Consider the following 13,791-nt stretch of genomic DNA (forward strand, 5'->3'; position numbering starts at 1 on the left):
TCGTTCAACATACACTTGTCTTTTGAAAAACCTGACCAGTAATATAAATGCTTTTATGATTTCTGTTGCCCAGACTCAGGACTCAGGCAAGCTGAGCTCCAATTTAGCCCCTAAGGCAGTATAACATCTACTTTCTAAGTAAGGTGTTTGGATTTTGAATCACTGAATCACATTTAAAGAGAAACGCTGACTTTTGTGAAATGACTGGCAGCTATCTGTAACAAGATTGCATCTTTTTGTATAATACAGCAAAATTAAGTACTTTCAAGCAGTATGAGATTCAACTTTGAAATGACTCAATTCAAAAGGAGAAAAGCTCACCATCTGGACAAAAAACTCTGTAGAGAAGTCAGCTTGTGAAATAGACAATAGGCAGACAAAAGAGCAAAAGGCTCATTGATTTAGTTATTCCTTTGCTCCCAATTCCAAGCTAGTTTTTTAAGAGTAGCTGTGGCCCTTTTCTGTCTTTCTAGCTCTAAGGTAAACGAAGTAGTGCACAGTATCCCAGCTATGAGAGACAGAACTGCAGATGTGTTGCATAGTGGATATGCAAAACTTGAACTAACTCAGTTTGTAAAGGAAGGCAAAGTGTTAAGATACTTTCAGTGTATTTGGAGAAACTGCCATGGATGTATTGCTCACAACATACCTGGCATGCACACACAGATATTGTTTCTCTAGGAGGAAATTCTTCCATATGTCTCATCCTGCAGTTGTGTGTTCGGAAACATATCACAGTAAGCTTTTAATTACTTACAGAAATTACAGTTCAGCTTTTGCAGATACAAATCACAAAGCAAAAACTGCTTGATAACGAATGGTAATCTTACCTGGAACTTTGTCAACAGATGCAAAAACAGAGCGTTGCACCGTAGGATCACTGCTACCACGTCGTGACTGATCATAAAATCTAAATGGAAGGTGTTGGGCTGTAGCTGCAGAGCTGTGTCCAAAACCCATAACAACTTCAGTTGAAGGCTGAACAGGAAGATCCAGGAGAGCTATGTTTAATCACAATTGATAATTTTTGTTACTCAAAAATACGTAAGAGTAGGTGAGAATAAAATTGATAGTTTCCTCAAGATCTGAAGACTAAACTGGATTGTTTAACATAACTTGCCTTCATTTAACTCTTAATGATGGTTACAATTGCATTGGAAAAGAAGAGAGACAACATTTCTGGCAACCATTTTTACCAGTGCTGTTCACACCACATTCACACTAAGGAAGCCTCAGAATACACTGTAGAAGAAAAAAAGGATTACAGTAATCCCCTTGCATTAAACAAGCCATAGAAGTTATTTAAAAAAATCACAAAACCTTCTGTGTTTTCCTGCACAAATTAAGACATTAATTAGTTATAACTGAACATTGCAGAAAGCCATTTAAAGAGACAATCTGCTTTAAACTGGCAAAAAAATGTCTTTGCATTACCATTCAATGTAAAATTTTAGTACCAAAATAGATCTATATTAACCTCAAACTCATTTTGAGTTCTTTTTAACATGAAGCAAACCACAGAAGTATGACATGTCTATTTTGTAAACTCAAAGCATAAAACTCTTTAGTTAGCTTCCTACAGAACCATAAGACACTAAAATAATCTTAAAGAATCTATAATCAAAATAATTCTCCGGACAACTCAATAATTTTAATACCAGATATGACTCTGTTTTTCACAACTGATTATTTCATTATGCTCTTGGACAATCCAAGTAACTGAGATAGTTGGTGTCCTTTTTCACTTGCCAACCTATTGTCCTTCCTGTATTTCAGTTTCATTTTTTATACTCACCAATTATTTCAGTTTACTGGTAAGCTTCAATTTAATTTTCACTCACTTAATATTCAAGTAATATTTTAATCATTTTTTCCTATTTATTCAAATTAACTCTTTCCATCTCTTTGCATGCAATTCCTCCAAACACAGAAATCTAGCTGCTGATAGTCCACTAAAGATTTTGGATTGCTCATCATCACCATATCCAAGCATTAAGCATTATCATCAACATCATCAGGACACCATCCAACTCAAGACTCAGGCAAGCTGAACTCCAATTTTTGTCCTAAGGCAGTAGAAGATTTGCTTTTCAAGTAGGGCATTTGAATTGTGAATAATGTTTAAAGAGAAATGCTGAGGTTTGTGAAATGGTTGGCAGCTAGTGGTAACAAGACAGGATTCCTTCTTTTTGATCTTTGATATGTCTATCATTAGATAGGAACACACATATTTTACTCCAATAAAATCTACTGCTTGGAAACTAGACGCTGGTTTACAGTTTTCTGCGGCATACCACTTCTCCGATTTTTCTAACACATCCTTATGTTACAGAGTTACCCGATATGACATACAAGTCTTGTTTCTCAAAATCACTTCAAAATAACCATTCACCTGCTATTCTCTGCATTTTCATCCGTCGAGCTTGGATACGGCCTTTTGCAAGACGTTGTTTTGCAATAATGCAGCGAATGTGATCAGAAAAGATAAATGTAGCTTGAAGGATAGGGAAGGGCTTGGAATGAGGACTTGAGGCAGGCTTGTGAATGATTATGTTCAGAGCTCTACTGTCATCCTCTACTCCCGTCACCTGCATATCCTAAAAAGAAACAGAAGGCAAGCAGCTAATGAAAATTTAACACTTTTACACTATGGATTAAATCTCAACATTAAAAGAAAACCCTTTGAACGCTCCAATAAAGCTCCTAAAAAAACAGTTTCTGTTTTTTTTAAGGACTATGCCAGTTGTACAACCTTGGATTTAGTTCTTCAGAAATTGGTACTCACAGAGATTAAGTCAGTTTAAAATCCAATTATGTTTTTGAGCATATCAATTTTTCTGGAAATATAAACAGTGTTGAATAAGGCAATAAAGAGACATAAATGAGAGAAACTTCTTAAAGCTTTTGAAATCAATTAGATAAGCACAGATCTTTTTGAAGTTACAACGTGTCACCTTCCTTATTGATGTAGGAAGATCAGAACTCTGGGAGAGTTCATTACTGGGCCACTTAAGCAAAGTGCTTGGGACTCAACCCTAATTGTATATGATTTCAGTGTTCAAATAAACACAGCCCAATATATACTGGAGAAGTTACCTCATTTTCAAGTATGCCTCTAGTTTGCTAGGTAAACTTCTTCAGAATACCACAACTATTTTAAAAGGCAGGAACTATGAAAAAAACTAGTAAGAGAAGTAACAAGTAAGCGTGGTACAGAGCTTAAATATTTAAAGTAATATCGGTGTTACTGTTTATCCAACACAAATGTAGATTTTCAGCTGAGAAAGTAATCACAGAGATTAAAACTTTTTACCTGCAAAAGGCCTGCAAACTTAACTACTCCCCATCCAAGTCTGGCAACATCTGGCTCAACCAAACTCATCTGGTAAATATCCACAGCCAGAAATCTTTGAACTTGACCCCCATCCTTTGTTATTACTGTACAAGCAATGAGATCACTGTTATCTGAAGGAAAAAAGAAAGGAAGAAAAAAAGTTACATAGCTACTGAAGTTAAGGAATCTGGGGTTTGGTTGTTTTATGTAACATAAAATGTTTATATATAAAAGTGTAATCACTTTTACAACACATGCTTAAAGTTATTCAAGGTGGGTTGGATTTTTTTTTTGGTACATATATATTTTGCATTTACCTACGATATTTATACAGAAAGGGCAGGATATATTTTAACAACAGTGGTTCATATATCTTACAAGTTATATATAAGACATGTATTATATGCACCCTGCTTTCTCTTACTATCTCTTCATTACCTTTTAATATAAAAGGTCACTTAATTTCATGGGTGAAATGTCAGCAGTGTTTTCTCTCACTAAGCAGAAGTCTCAAAAGACCACAGATACAGTCCTACACCACTGCAAACAATTACATCTGCCTCATGATAAACTTAGGCTCCATTCTGACACAAGTTATATTTCTACAGGTCTGAAACATGACTATGCTGACTGTTGGAAGCCTTTCAACTTCAAGACTATGTGGACTCTCCAGGTAAATTACATTTGGTTTTTGGCAATATCTGTTAAATGAAGTGACTTTTTTTCTCCTTTACCCACCCATTTTATTCATTTATATTGACTAAACATATCCTCTCTTACCCATTACTCTAGGACCCTCTCAAACAAGCTCCAAAATACAGATCTCAAGAAGTAAATATACCATTCCCTGATCCTCCTGCACCTTCTCGTTGTACCTGTTCCAGTTAAAACCCATCATTCTTAAAAAGTGATTAAATCACCTTTTTTACACCAGCTGAAGTCTACTGCGTGCCCCATAAACTGGCACTGACACCTCATAGTAGACCTTTGCTAAACTTAGAGTTGTTTTTCCCTTTATGTTGAATTCATACTTTCATTCACATATTTAATACACACAGGTCTCTCCTCTCACTCATCTAGTACAACTTATGGCAAGTAAAAGATTCTACGACCATAAATGCTGTCCTACCGAGTTCATGATCTTTGCAATTCTAGATGATATTCCACACCATTTGATGGATTTAGCCAGCTAAGTTGTAGCATTTTAATTATTGCCTGCAGTAGTGTTGATTTTTTTGTTTGTTTTGGTTTGTTTGATTTTTTTTTTGTTTGTTTGTTTTTTAGGACAGAAACCATCCAACTTGAGAGCAACAAGTTCCATATTTTGTTTCTCTCTTATCCATTCTTTTTCAACACACTCATTCTTGTTAGCACTCTCATTCCTTAGCATTGCTAAGGCATTTATAGACTCAGCAGTTTAGAGTTATTTACTCAAATAGCCTTTCCTAAAATGAGGGTCCAATGCTATTGGCATCAATTGCTGTTAAGATGCACGAGGCTTTTTTTCCCCCTCCTACTCCATATACACATACTATTTTTAAGGATGCTATATTTTTAGACATGTGTGTCTATATACTGAAATCAATTTGATAAATGGTATCATTTACAGTAAGGTAAGTATCTTTCAAAAAGGCTGCCCTTTCATTCAGATTTTAAATATTTCTCTGAAGGGAGATATTCTGACACACCGAATTCAATGCATCTCTAATACTTATAGCAGTATCTCCATACTGAACACTGGTTTTATGTGCACTTGCACCTGAAACACAGCTGTAGCATTTTTCACATTTTTTACACATTGCATTAAAAACAATCCTGCTAAAGTTCAACTCTGTGTTCAGTATCTGAATAAAAACAATGGAAAAAATATATGATTACTTGTTTGTCATCTCTTTAGTTTCCCATGGAAAAGAAAAACCAACTCTAAAAAAAAACCTGGAAGAATTAGCTAAATGGATAGGCATAAGGCTGCAGGTTATATGAGACAATAAAACTTAAATGTACTTATCTAAACATCTAAACAAGTAGTTAACACCATATTTCACACAGCACCGCAGGTTAGAAACCCAGAAGGGTTATGGAATTTCTATCACCAAAGGTTTTCAAGTTTCAAAAAACCAAAACAAACACTCCTCCCAACACCAACCTCCTCTTCCCCCCCAAAACCCTACACACCACCATGGAGAGGTCCCTTCCAACTAACATTTCTATAATTCTACCAATTACCTTTTACCAGCAAGATCCATTCAAAATTGATTGGGTGGTAGGAGAGAAAGGGAAGAAATATGGAACCCTAATACAATTAAAAGAGGATAATTAGTGCTAATCCAGGGTGAATTTAGAGTGAGCTTTTGAAATCTGAGGTAACAAGTTTAGTCAATAAATACAACACTGCTACTTTTCTGTAATACATACAGGATGTGTTTCCGCTGCCTGAGGATTGACTGATATTACTTTCTCATATGCCCTAGAAGGCTCAAGAAATCCATACAGGATTGGCAAATATTACTGTAGAAGCCTATGAGAGATTTATTTATTTTTAGAGAAGAAGCTGCGACGCCAGGCAGAAAAATCACAGGAGATCTAAAATGGCAAATGTAGGCTATGTTTAGTCACCAGAACCCTACTCCAGTATTATTGTACCAATGACATTCTAGTAATATTCTAAAACAGTAAGAGTTAATGATAGATATTAAATGCATCAAAAACTCAATCTAAATTTCTGATCCAGAAGTGTATTTGTATTCATATGTATTTTATACATACACACCTACAAGTGGTAACAGAGGTATAGATCTAATACACCCCTCCAGAAATTACTTTCTAATACCTAAATTATTCCCCCTTTCTGTTTATAACTGGAAAGTTTGAAGTTATTGTCAATGTTTCTAAGTCATGGGAAAACAAGAATAATGCAGGTGTCATTTATACTGAACTGGCCTGTGAATTTAGGCATAAAACACCTAAAACTATTTGATTGTTTTGAAATGTGTAATGTTATACACATCAGGGAATGAAAAATGTATGTCTTCTAGTAGGAATGATTGTAGCCAGGAGTTAACTTCTCTGAAAGACTTGAAATTACAGTTGATAATAAAGTGAATGTATTTCTACAATAAACTGGCAGACATGATCTCTGAATGTACACAGTGGGGTAATGGTAATGTCTCTGCTTTACACTGGTGTCTTACTGTAACACTGTGCCAGCTGAAGTACACAGTTTTAAAGAAGCAGGCTGAAAGTAACCTGAAAGATCACCACCACAAAAACTGACATGAAAATTAAAAATACCTTTAAGACCAAAAAGCTTAATAATTCAACTAACTTATTTAAAGAACATCTGGGAGACAGGAAGTCTTTAATCCATACATGAATACTACAAAAAGCTAAGAAATTTAATACAGGACCAAGGCTAATAGACAAAACCTACGAATGGCAGCAGTTCCATGGTGAAAATAATTGACTCATGAAACTATATAACTGGTAGTCTGCTCCTTCACAGGACAAAGTTTCTATAAAGAACTAACATTTTTCTAGGAATATACTCTGGTCTAAACAGAATTAGCTTCAGGGAAGTCGTACGTAATGAACTGGACATATGCAATGTTTTTTTCCAAGCCACAGAAACAGAATAAAACAAGAAAATCCCTATCAATATAGCTATTAACTGAGAGGAATTAATTCTCAAAACAGTTGGTATGACTAAACAAGAATGAGCTTACTACATGGCCTATCCTCTGTAGTGCATAAATTCTTATGGCTGATACCTTCTTTGAAGCTGTTTCAGTAAAAAGCATAAAGTATTATCAGTGTTAATGACCCCTTAAGGCTTTCAACAATTACAGACGTGTTTCAAAAGAGGATTCTGGAACATGTCTAGTTACTTCTTGAGACCCTTTATTTATTGCCTCTTTCATTCTTTAATCCAGCTGGTCCATCCATATTTATTTCAGTCGATACAAATTCCTGGAACAGTCCTATTCTTCTCAAGACCAAAGTAACAGGATTTGGACCCCTCCAAATACATAAGGAGAGGTTGCTGAATTTTGCAGATAATCTGTTGTGAGATTCTGAACAAAAAGGCCAGGAGACCAAACAGAGTTGTGAAGTTCTCAAATACTTGGTTTTGCACAGTATTTATACTGTTTTTACCGCAACAGCAAGCAGATTAGAATACTTTGAATTACTGCTGTACAAATGCAACTGCCTCACTACAAAAATGTAGTACTTAAGGTAAAGAACTCGAAGGGCAGAAGTTGTTTTCCAGAGCAGAAAGTTTTTATTTGAATCTGACAAAAACATAAAGTATTACTGTAAAAGTTTATCAAAGAACAGAAAGGAGAATTACTCATTTATTAGGCTACTGTTACAGGAATCTTTTGAGTTTATACAACTGTATGTACCCCATTTACATGACTGTTTCTAGTTCACAGCTGCTAAAGGGTCACAAGCTGCAGTCATCCCTTATGACAAAAACAGAAGAGAAAGTGCGGTTAAACACATTTCCAGTGAACTGATCTGAGAATACTTATAGCTATGCTATGCAACAGTTAGATACCCAACCACATTTAGATGAACGAATTTCAAGCCCAGTAAACTTCAGCACTACTAAAATTTGATCTGGGGATTAAAGTGAACCACAGACCAATTGGCTCACTGATGTGACACTGTTGCAAAACTGTACAGTGTCGTTTCTGAAATTAACAGCAGTACTTAAATTTTCCTCATGCAAAATGAAGCTTGTAACCAGCTTAGACACTGCACCTCCAAGATTTCTCTGGACTTTCTCCAAGAAATATACAACTGTTAAGAAATACAGCCTAGGAAGGAGAGTTCAAAGACTTCAGCTGCTTGCAGCAAAGAAGATTTAAATTAGGTGAAAATATCGCATGAACACAGGCAAATATTTGCCCAGAAAGACTGTATTATATGAAGTCTTCATGAAGATAACAGCTACTTTAGGAGGTGGGCTAAATGTACCTGACCTGCCTCAGGGCTTGATCGTTAATGAATTTACAGTCATCACAATTCTAGAAATCATCTGCAGACATTAAAAGCTCTTAGAGAAAACTTTTAGCACTTTGTGTGCACAGCTGGCAGCCCAAGAGAAGCATTAGGCTGCAGAAAATTAATGCACCACATCCCACTTTACATAAAGGACTTTTCTCAATAGCATGTAGCCCATTTGGTATGATATTCTGCTTTATACTTACTATGACAGTCTTTAATTGCAGAGAACTTCAGAGTTAAAAGTTCTGCACTTTGATGAAATAGTTTATAGAGGAATATATGATCCTTGACAGAACTACAACATATTCCCCAAATATACTCAGAGCTTACAAATCCATTTCAAACTTTATGTAAATCCTGTGAACAATTACCTGCACCATACTTTCTACCCAAAAGGTTTCTGACAACCTACATTTCAACCATGTTGTTGAAAAGTTTAACATTAATTACTCTTGTTATTTTTCACAATAAACAGCCCTCTTTCAGAGAGGCTCAGAATTACTTTCTCACTATGTCTCCTATCTCTCTTTTGTCCAGTAAAAAGTCAAAATCTCAGTTCACATCTTAGCCCTTCCTCTTGGTCAGGACAGGATGCCACCACCTTTGTGCAGGGGAGCACTGTTCCCAGGAGGAATAGCAGAAAAGAGCAGGAGTAACTGCTAAGAATTACTTGAAATCTCTGTTCCTGCAAGAAATACTAAACACTTTAAAAGAAGAATTCTTTGTTGAATTTCTCACCAGCTGATTCAGTCAAAGAAATAGGCCTCAAGACAGTTTTAATGCCAAAGACTTTATAAACGAAAAAGACTATGTCAAGATTTACTGAACAAAAAGGAAGGCTCATGAAAAAGGCTAAGAGGTTTAAGATGACCTTGGAAAGAGGGGAAAATACAGCACTGTGTACTCATGAATTGAGAAGGCAAGATAAATTGAGAAGACACTGAGGTCACACATTTCAAAATCTAAATCAAAGGATAAGTCATGGTAAAGAAGGTTTGGGATTTCCTCCCTCCCCACCCACCTTGTGAGATAAAAAATGTGAAAAATTTGTCTTTTAAAAATCAGTTTAAAACCTCTTGTTGGCAGAAACTATGTACAATCATCACCAAGTGTGTGGGGGGAAAAAATAAATCAGACTGGGCTTGAGTATACTCAAACAAAAATCTAGTGGAAGAAAGTATCTAACAAATACATTTACAAAAGTAACATTTACTCTAGTAGCCATCACAGAATTTTGAGAGCACATCTTTTCCCTATTACTGTTCTTGGTAATTTTTTTCCTCTGAAGATTTATTTCTGTACACCTCTAAATAACTGAAAATAAGGGACAACATATTATAAATGCTAATCACACAGAGAATACTGCAACCAAGCAGAAGCACACTTGCACCTAAAATTTATTCTGTAAACAAGACTACTAATTGCCAGGCAGAGGAACTCTGTATTGTAGCATCATTTGCTTGAATTGTCTCAAGATTGTCACAGATACCAAGTTGTTACATACAAATCTAGAATTTGCTCCTACCAGACAGGTGTATTTTATAAGGACTGGTTTGAAAGATTTTTTAAATCTAACAGAGAAAATATCACTGTCACAAGTAAAACATTAAACAATTAACTATTACCAAACAAGCAAAACGGTCCAATTAAGCTCTTCCACATTATAATCAATGGTAATGTGGAGAAATAAAGGATTTGAACACTGTATACACAACAGATGAGTTATGCCACTAAGTCCAGAAAAAACCTTGCCTCCTGGTGATATTCAGGGACAAGTGGATGTTGGCATTTAAGAGTATCTACCGGAATTTCTTACAAAAGATGGGATTTCCTCTGAGACACTTATAAAGGTTCAAGTATACTGAACGTTTGGCATTTTCTTATACCATGCATGTGTGCTAATACTCACCAACTTACTTGTGTAGGCTAGTGAAAAAGTTTAGTTGACAGAATATCATGAAACCTTCACATTCATCTCAGTGTTTTGTGACCATCTGGAAAATGCTCAAGACTAGTGTTTATTAGCACCTGCAGTGATGCAGAAAGACAAAACCAGATACGATATTCTCTTCTGCAAATTGTAAACCTAAAATGACTGGCTATTTTTGATCAAATTGCATCTTTTTTTAAACATAAGTGCACATGTAATTCTCTCCTATATGTGTGTGTGCGTGCACATGTAAAAAAGCATTTAAATAGATGCCTTTTAAAAGGTATTCTGGTCTCCCAAATGCACTATAAAAATAATAGAGAAGTATACAGGAAAATAAGCTGTCATTTCAATTTATCTAAAACCCACATGATTCTGCAGAAAATGAGAACTGATAAAAGCTTTATTTTCAGCTTGTAATGAGTATCTTGATTTTAATATTGGCAAAAAGTTCAGACAGATTAGTTTTCAAATCAATAAATCCAATTCACTCATGTTTGCTTTGCCAGTAGGAAAGCAATGACAAAAGCCAAACACCTTACAGAAATCCTTTAGCTGTGACACTAGGGGGAGGAAAAAAATTGAACTATATTGTTTATTAAGCTGCATATAAATAAACTTCTGTGTCTGAGGGAAGACAACATTGAACTGGAGAAGCACCGGACTGATTATGTTGTTTTACTGTTACTGTACTCCAACACCAGAGGGAAAGGCTCTGTGCCAGAGAAATCACACTTGCCAAATCTCTCAGCTGGACAGAATCTGTAGTGAATTCCTGAATATGATAGTCCAGAGAGCAAATCAGAAAAACAGTTGGGGAGAAAACTTTTCTGAGAGGAAGTATATACAGAAGCATGAGGAATGGCAAAGACCTTGTTTGACATACCGGTCTTCATAACAGAAGAGTAACCTGGAACAGTTAAATTTCTATCAGGGAAAGAAGGCTTGTCTTGCTCTGAAATAATGTCTTTTTAAGCCAATACCTCACTTCTAAAGTGAGAAGTAAATGTCACTCATTCACCTCTGAAGAGAGCTTAGCAATTGTACACTCTAAAAACCCCAAGGCATCTGTTAAGCTTGGAAAATCCTGGTATTTCACTCACAGAACTGTCATTATTTAGGAAATCAGGAGACTGGAAATCAGTCTGTTATACTGCACTATCCTTCACAGACTAAGCAACTGAAAGACTATGCAGAAACATCTGCATGAAGAATGCAACAAATCAAACACCCACCTGGCTGTTCCCATGAAGTACATTTGGTTGAAATTAGAGGACTTGCCTCTGGTCATACACCTGCACTACATTTTGGCTTACTCTCTTTTTGCCAAATACGACAACATATTTAGGAATGAGATAGACAAACCCCAAACATCAGTACTTTGGAAAGAAAACTAAACAAAAATCTCTGTTAACATATTTAACATAGTCTTCAAATTGTTATTTTAAAATATTCATAAAAATTAAAAGCTAAAAATGTTAGTGTTATCTACCCACAGTGAAATCTCTTACTAAACTACAGAGGGAAGCTTTCATTTGCCTAGGCAGTTTATGTTCAAATTAAATGCTACTTATCCAAATAAACTGAACTGGATAAGGACTCAAAAGGTAAGTTATACTCCTTGGAAGATATATAAGAAAAATTTGTATGTCTTATGATAAAACCTCTTATCACTGTCTGCAAATACCTGTTTGGGGGGAGTAAAGAAAATGAAGCCAGTAGTATCCAGCAACAGGATGAGAAGCATCTGGAAATAATATGAAATATATGGAAAGAGTGATGCTTTGGAAAAAATCTATGGCTGTAATGACATACTGTGGTCCCAAAATAAAGTCTAAAACCTTCTGTGAAAAGATCAGAAAGCAATGAATACACTGAGGCACAGAACTGACATCATTGTGTAGATACTCTGTATCTAAACTTAAATATGTAACAACACACTTGAAGAGTATTACAGTTGTATCTATTCTGTAAGTGTGTAACAGGTCTTACGGCAATTCATGATGTTTATAAAGTCTATTATCTGCACTAGATGCTTACTAAACAGTATCTCAGGAAAGTACCCAGAGCTACCAAAACATATCTGCAAAAGGTTCAGGTTTAACTCTGATGTAATCTATAGCAGCCTTCCATCTGTCCACAGAATGTAAACACATTCGAAATGGATGAATGGACAAATGCATGCGTTAGCCCTGTATTGATCCTTCTGTCTACTGATTTATGTCGTACTGAAAACTCATCTGGTAGTTAACACCCAATTGGAAAAAAAAAAGCAGTGATCTTAATTCTTAATTAAAATTTTTATTTAAAAATAAAAAAATTACTACTATATTTCTTCTTATATAACCATCTCTAGAGCACCAACACCTAGGTTCAGTAGGTAGGGCAATGGAACCTATTCTTCTTCTCTACTTGTATACACACGTGTGCAAACACATATGAATGTATATACATACTAACAAATACTAGCATCATGCACATAATACTAGTACCACATGACCAGCAGTTCAGTACCACCGTTGCCTTAGTTCACATTGGTCAGTATAAATTTGTATTTTAAATTAATGACTGTAGAGTTAAGGACTATAATATGCCTTAAAGCAGCAAATGAGTTTAAATCTAAAAGGATGGTGTCCTAAATCAACAGTACAATTTTAATTTAATACAACTTAAAAAAAAAAAAAAAAAAACCAAACCAAAAAACTTTTACAGTAGGCATTACATCTTTAAATTTTAGAACACTTTCCTCAAATCAAAACAGATAATTTTCAGGTTAATAGTTTTTTTGTTGTTTTTGTTTGTTTGTTTGTGTGGGTTTTTTTCCTTTGTTTCTTTTTTTGTTTTGATTTGGATTTTTTACATCCTTTCTATATATAGACTCTTTTAACCATATATATCCAGCACCCCACACTGGAAGAAGTAAACAACCTTGGACACCATTAAATACACAGAGCATGAACCACTACTTCAGCAATTAATCTGGCATTATTGACATGTAATAAAAATTACAAAGAATTATACATAACAGAGTGAAGTATTAATAATCTATGGTCTAAACTACATGTTCCAAGAAAAGGATCACTTGTATTCTGTAAAAGCAACTGCCCTAGAAATTAAAAGTCGCAGATAAAAACACACCTGCAATGAACTGCACAGTATCTGTGGTGCAGTCAACTAAATTTTGTAATGAGAGTAATCAGCATTTCTCTAGACTAAAAGATAAGGAAGGACAAAACGTGTTTGTTGGGTTTTGTTTTGTGGGTTTGTTTGTTTGTTTGGTTGGTTTTTTTTTGGGGGGGGGAAGAACAACAAATAACATTCGGAAACAGTATTTCAATCAGATCTACCTTTTGTTCAGTATGTTCTTAAAAAACTAACAAGAACTACTTCACAATCATATTTCCAGTTAATTTAAGAAAAACACTTTTTTTTTTTCCCAGTAGAAGCTGATTCATTAATTCGTTTCACACTCTGGAAAAGTGCCAACATTACAAAAAATACTCAATTCATTTGAAAC

General features: G+C 35.1%; 1 protein-coding gene across 5 annotated transcripts in view; it reads right to left on the reverse strand.

Annotated features, from left to right (window-relative positions):
* CLEC16A (C-type lectin domain containing 16A) overlaps positions 1–13,791 on the reverse strand; it is a 77,921-nt gene that overhangs the window by 20,065 nt on the left and 44,065 nt on the right. For all 5 annotated transcript variants that reach the window (XM_042798498.1, XM_042798494.1, XM_042798495.1 and 2 more), the window contains 3 exons: positions 3,314–3,465; positions 2,393–2,597; positions 831–1,001 (listed from right to left, as the gene is read on the reverse strand). In XM_042798498.1, coding sequence (XP_042654432.1) covers positions 831–1,001; positions 2,393–2,597; positions 3,314–3,465 — 528 coding nt within the window. The remainder of the gene's footprint in view (positions 1–830; positions 1,002–2,392; positions 2,598–3,313; positions 3,466–13,791) is intronic.

The sequence above is a fragment of the Tyto alba genome, unplaced genomic scaffold (genome assembly GCF_018691265.1).
Source record: "Tyto alba isolate M040663 unplaced genomic scaffold, T.alba_DEE_v4.0 Super-Scaffold_28, whole genome shotgun sequence".
Classification (NCBI taxonomy): Eukaryota; Metazoa; Chordata; class Aves; order Strigiformes; family Tytonidae; genus Tyto; species Tyto alba.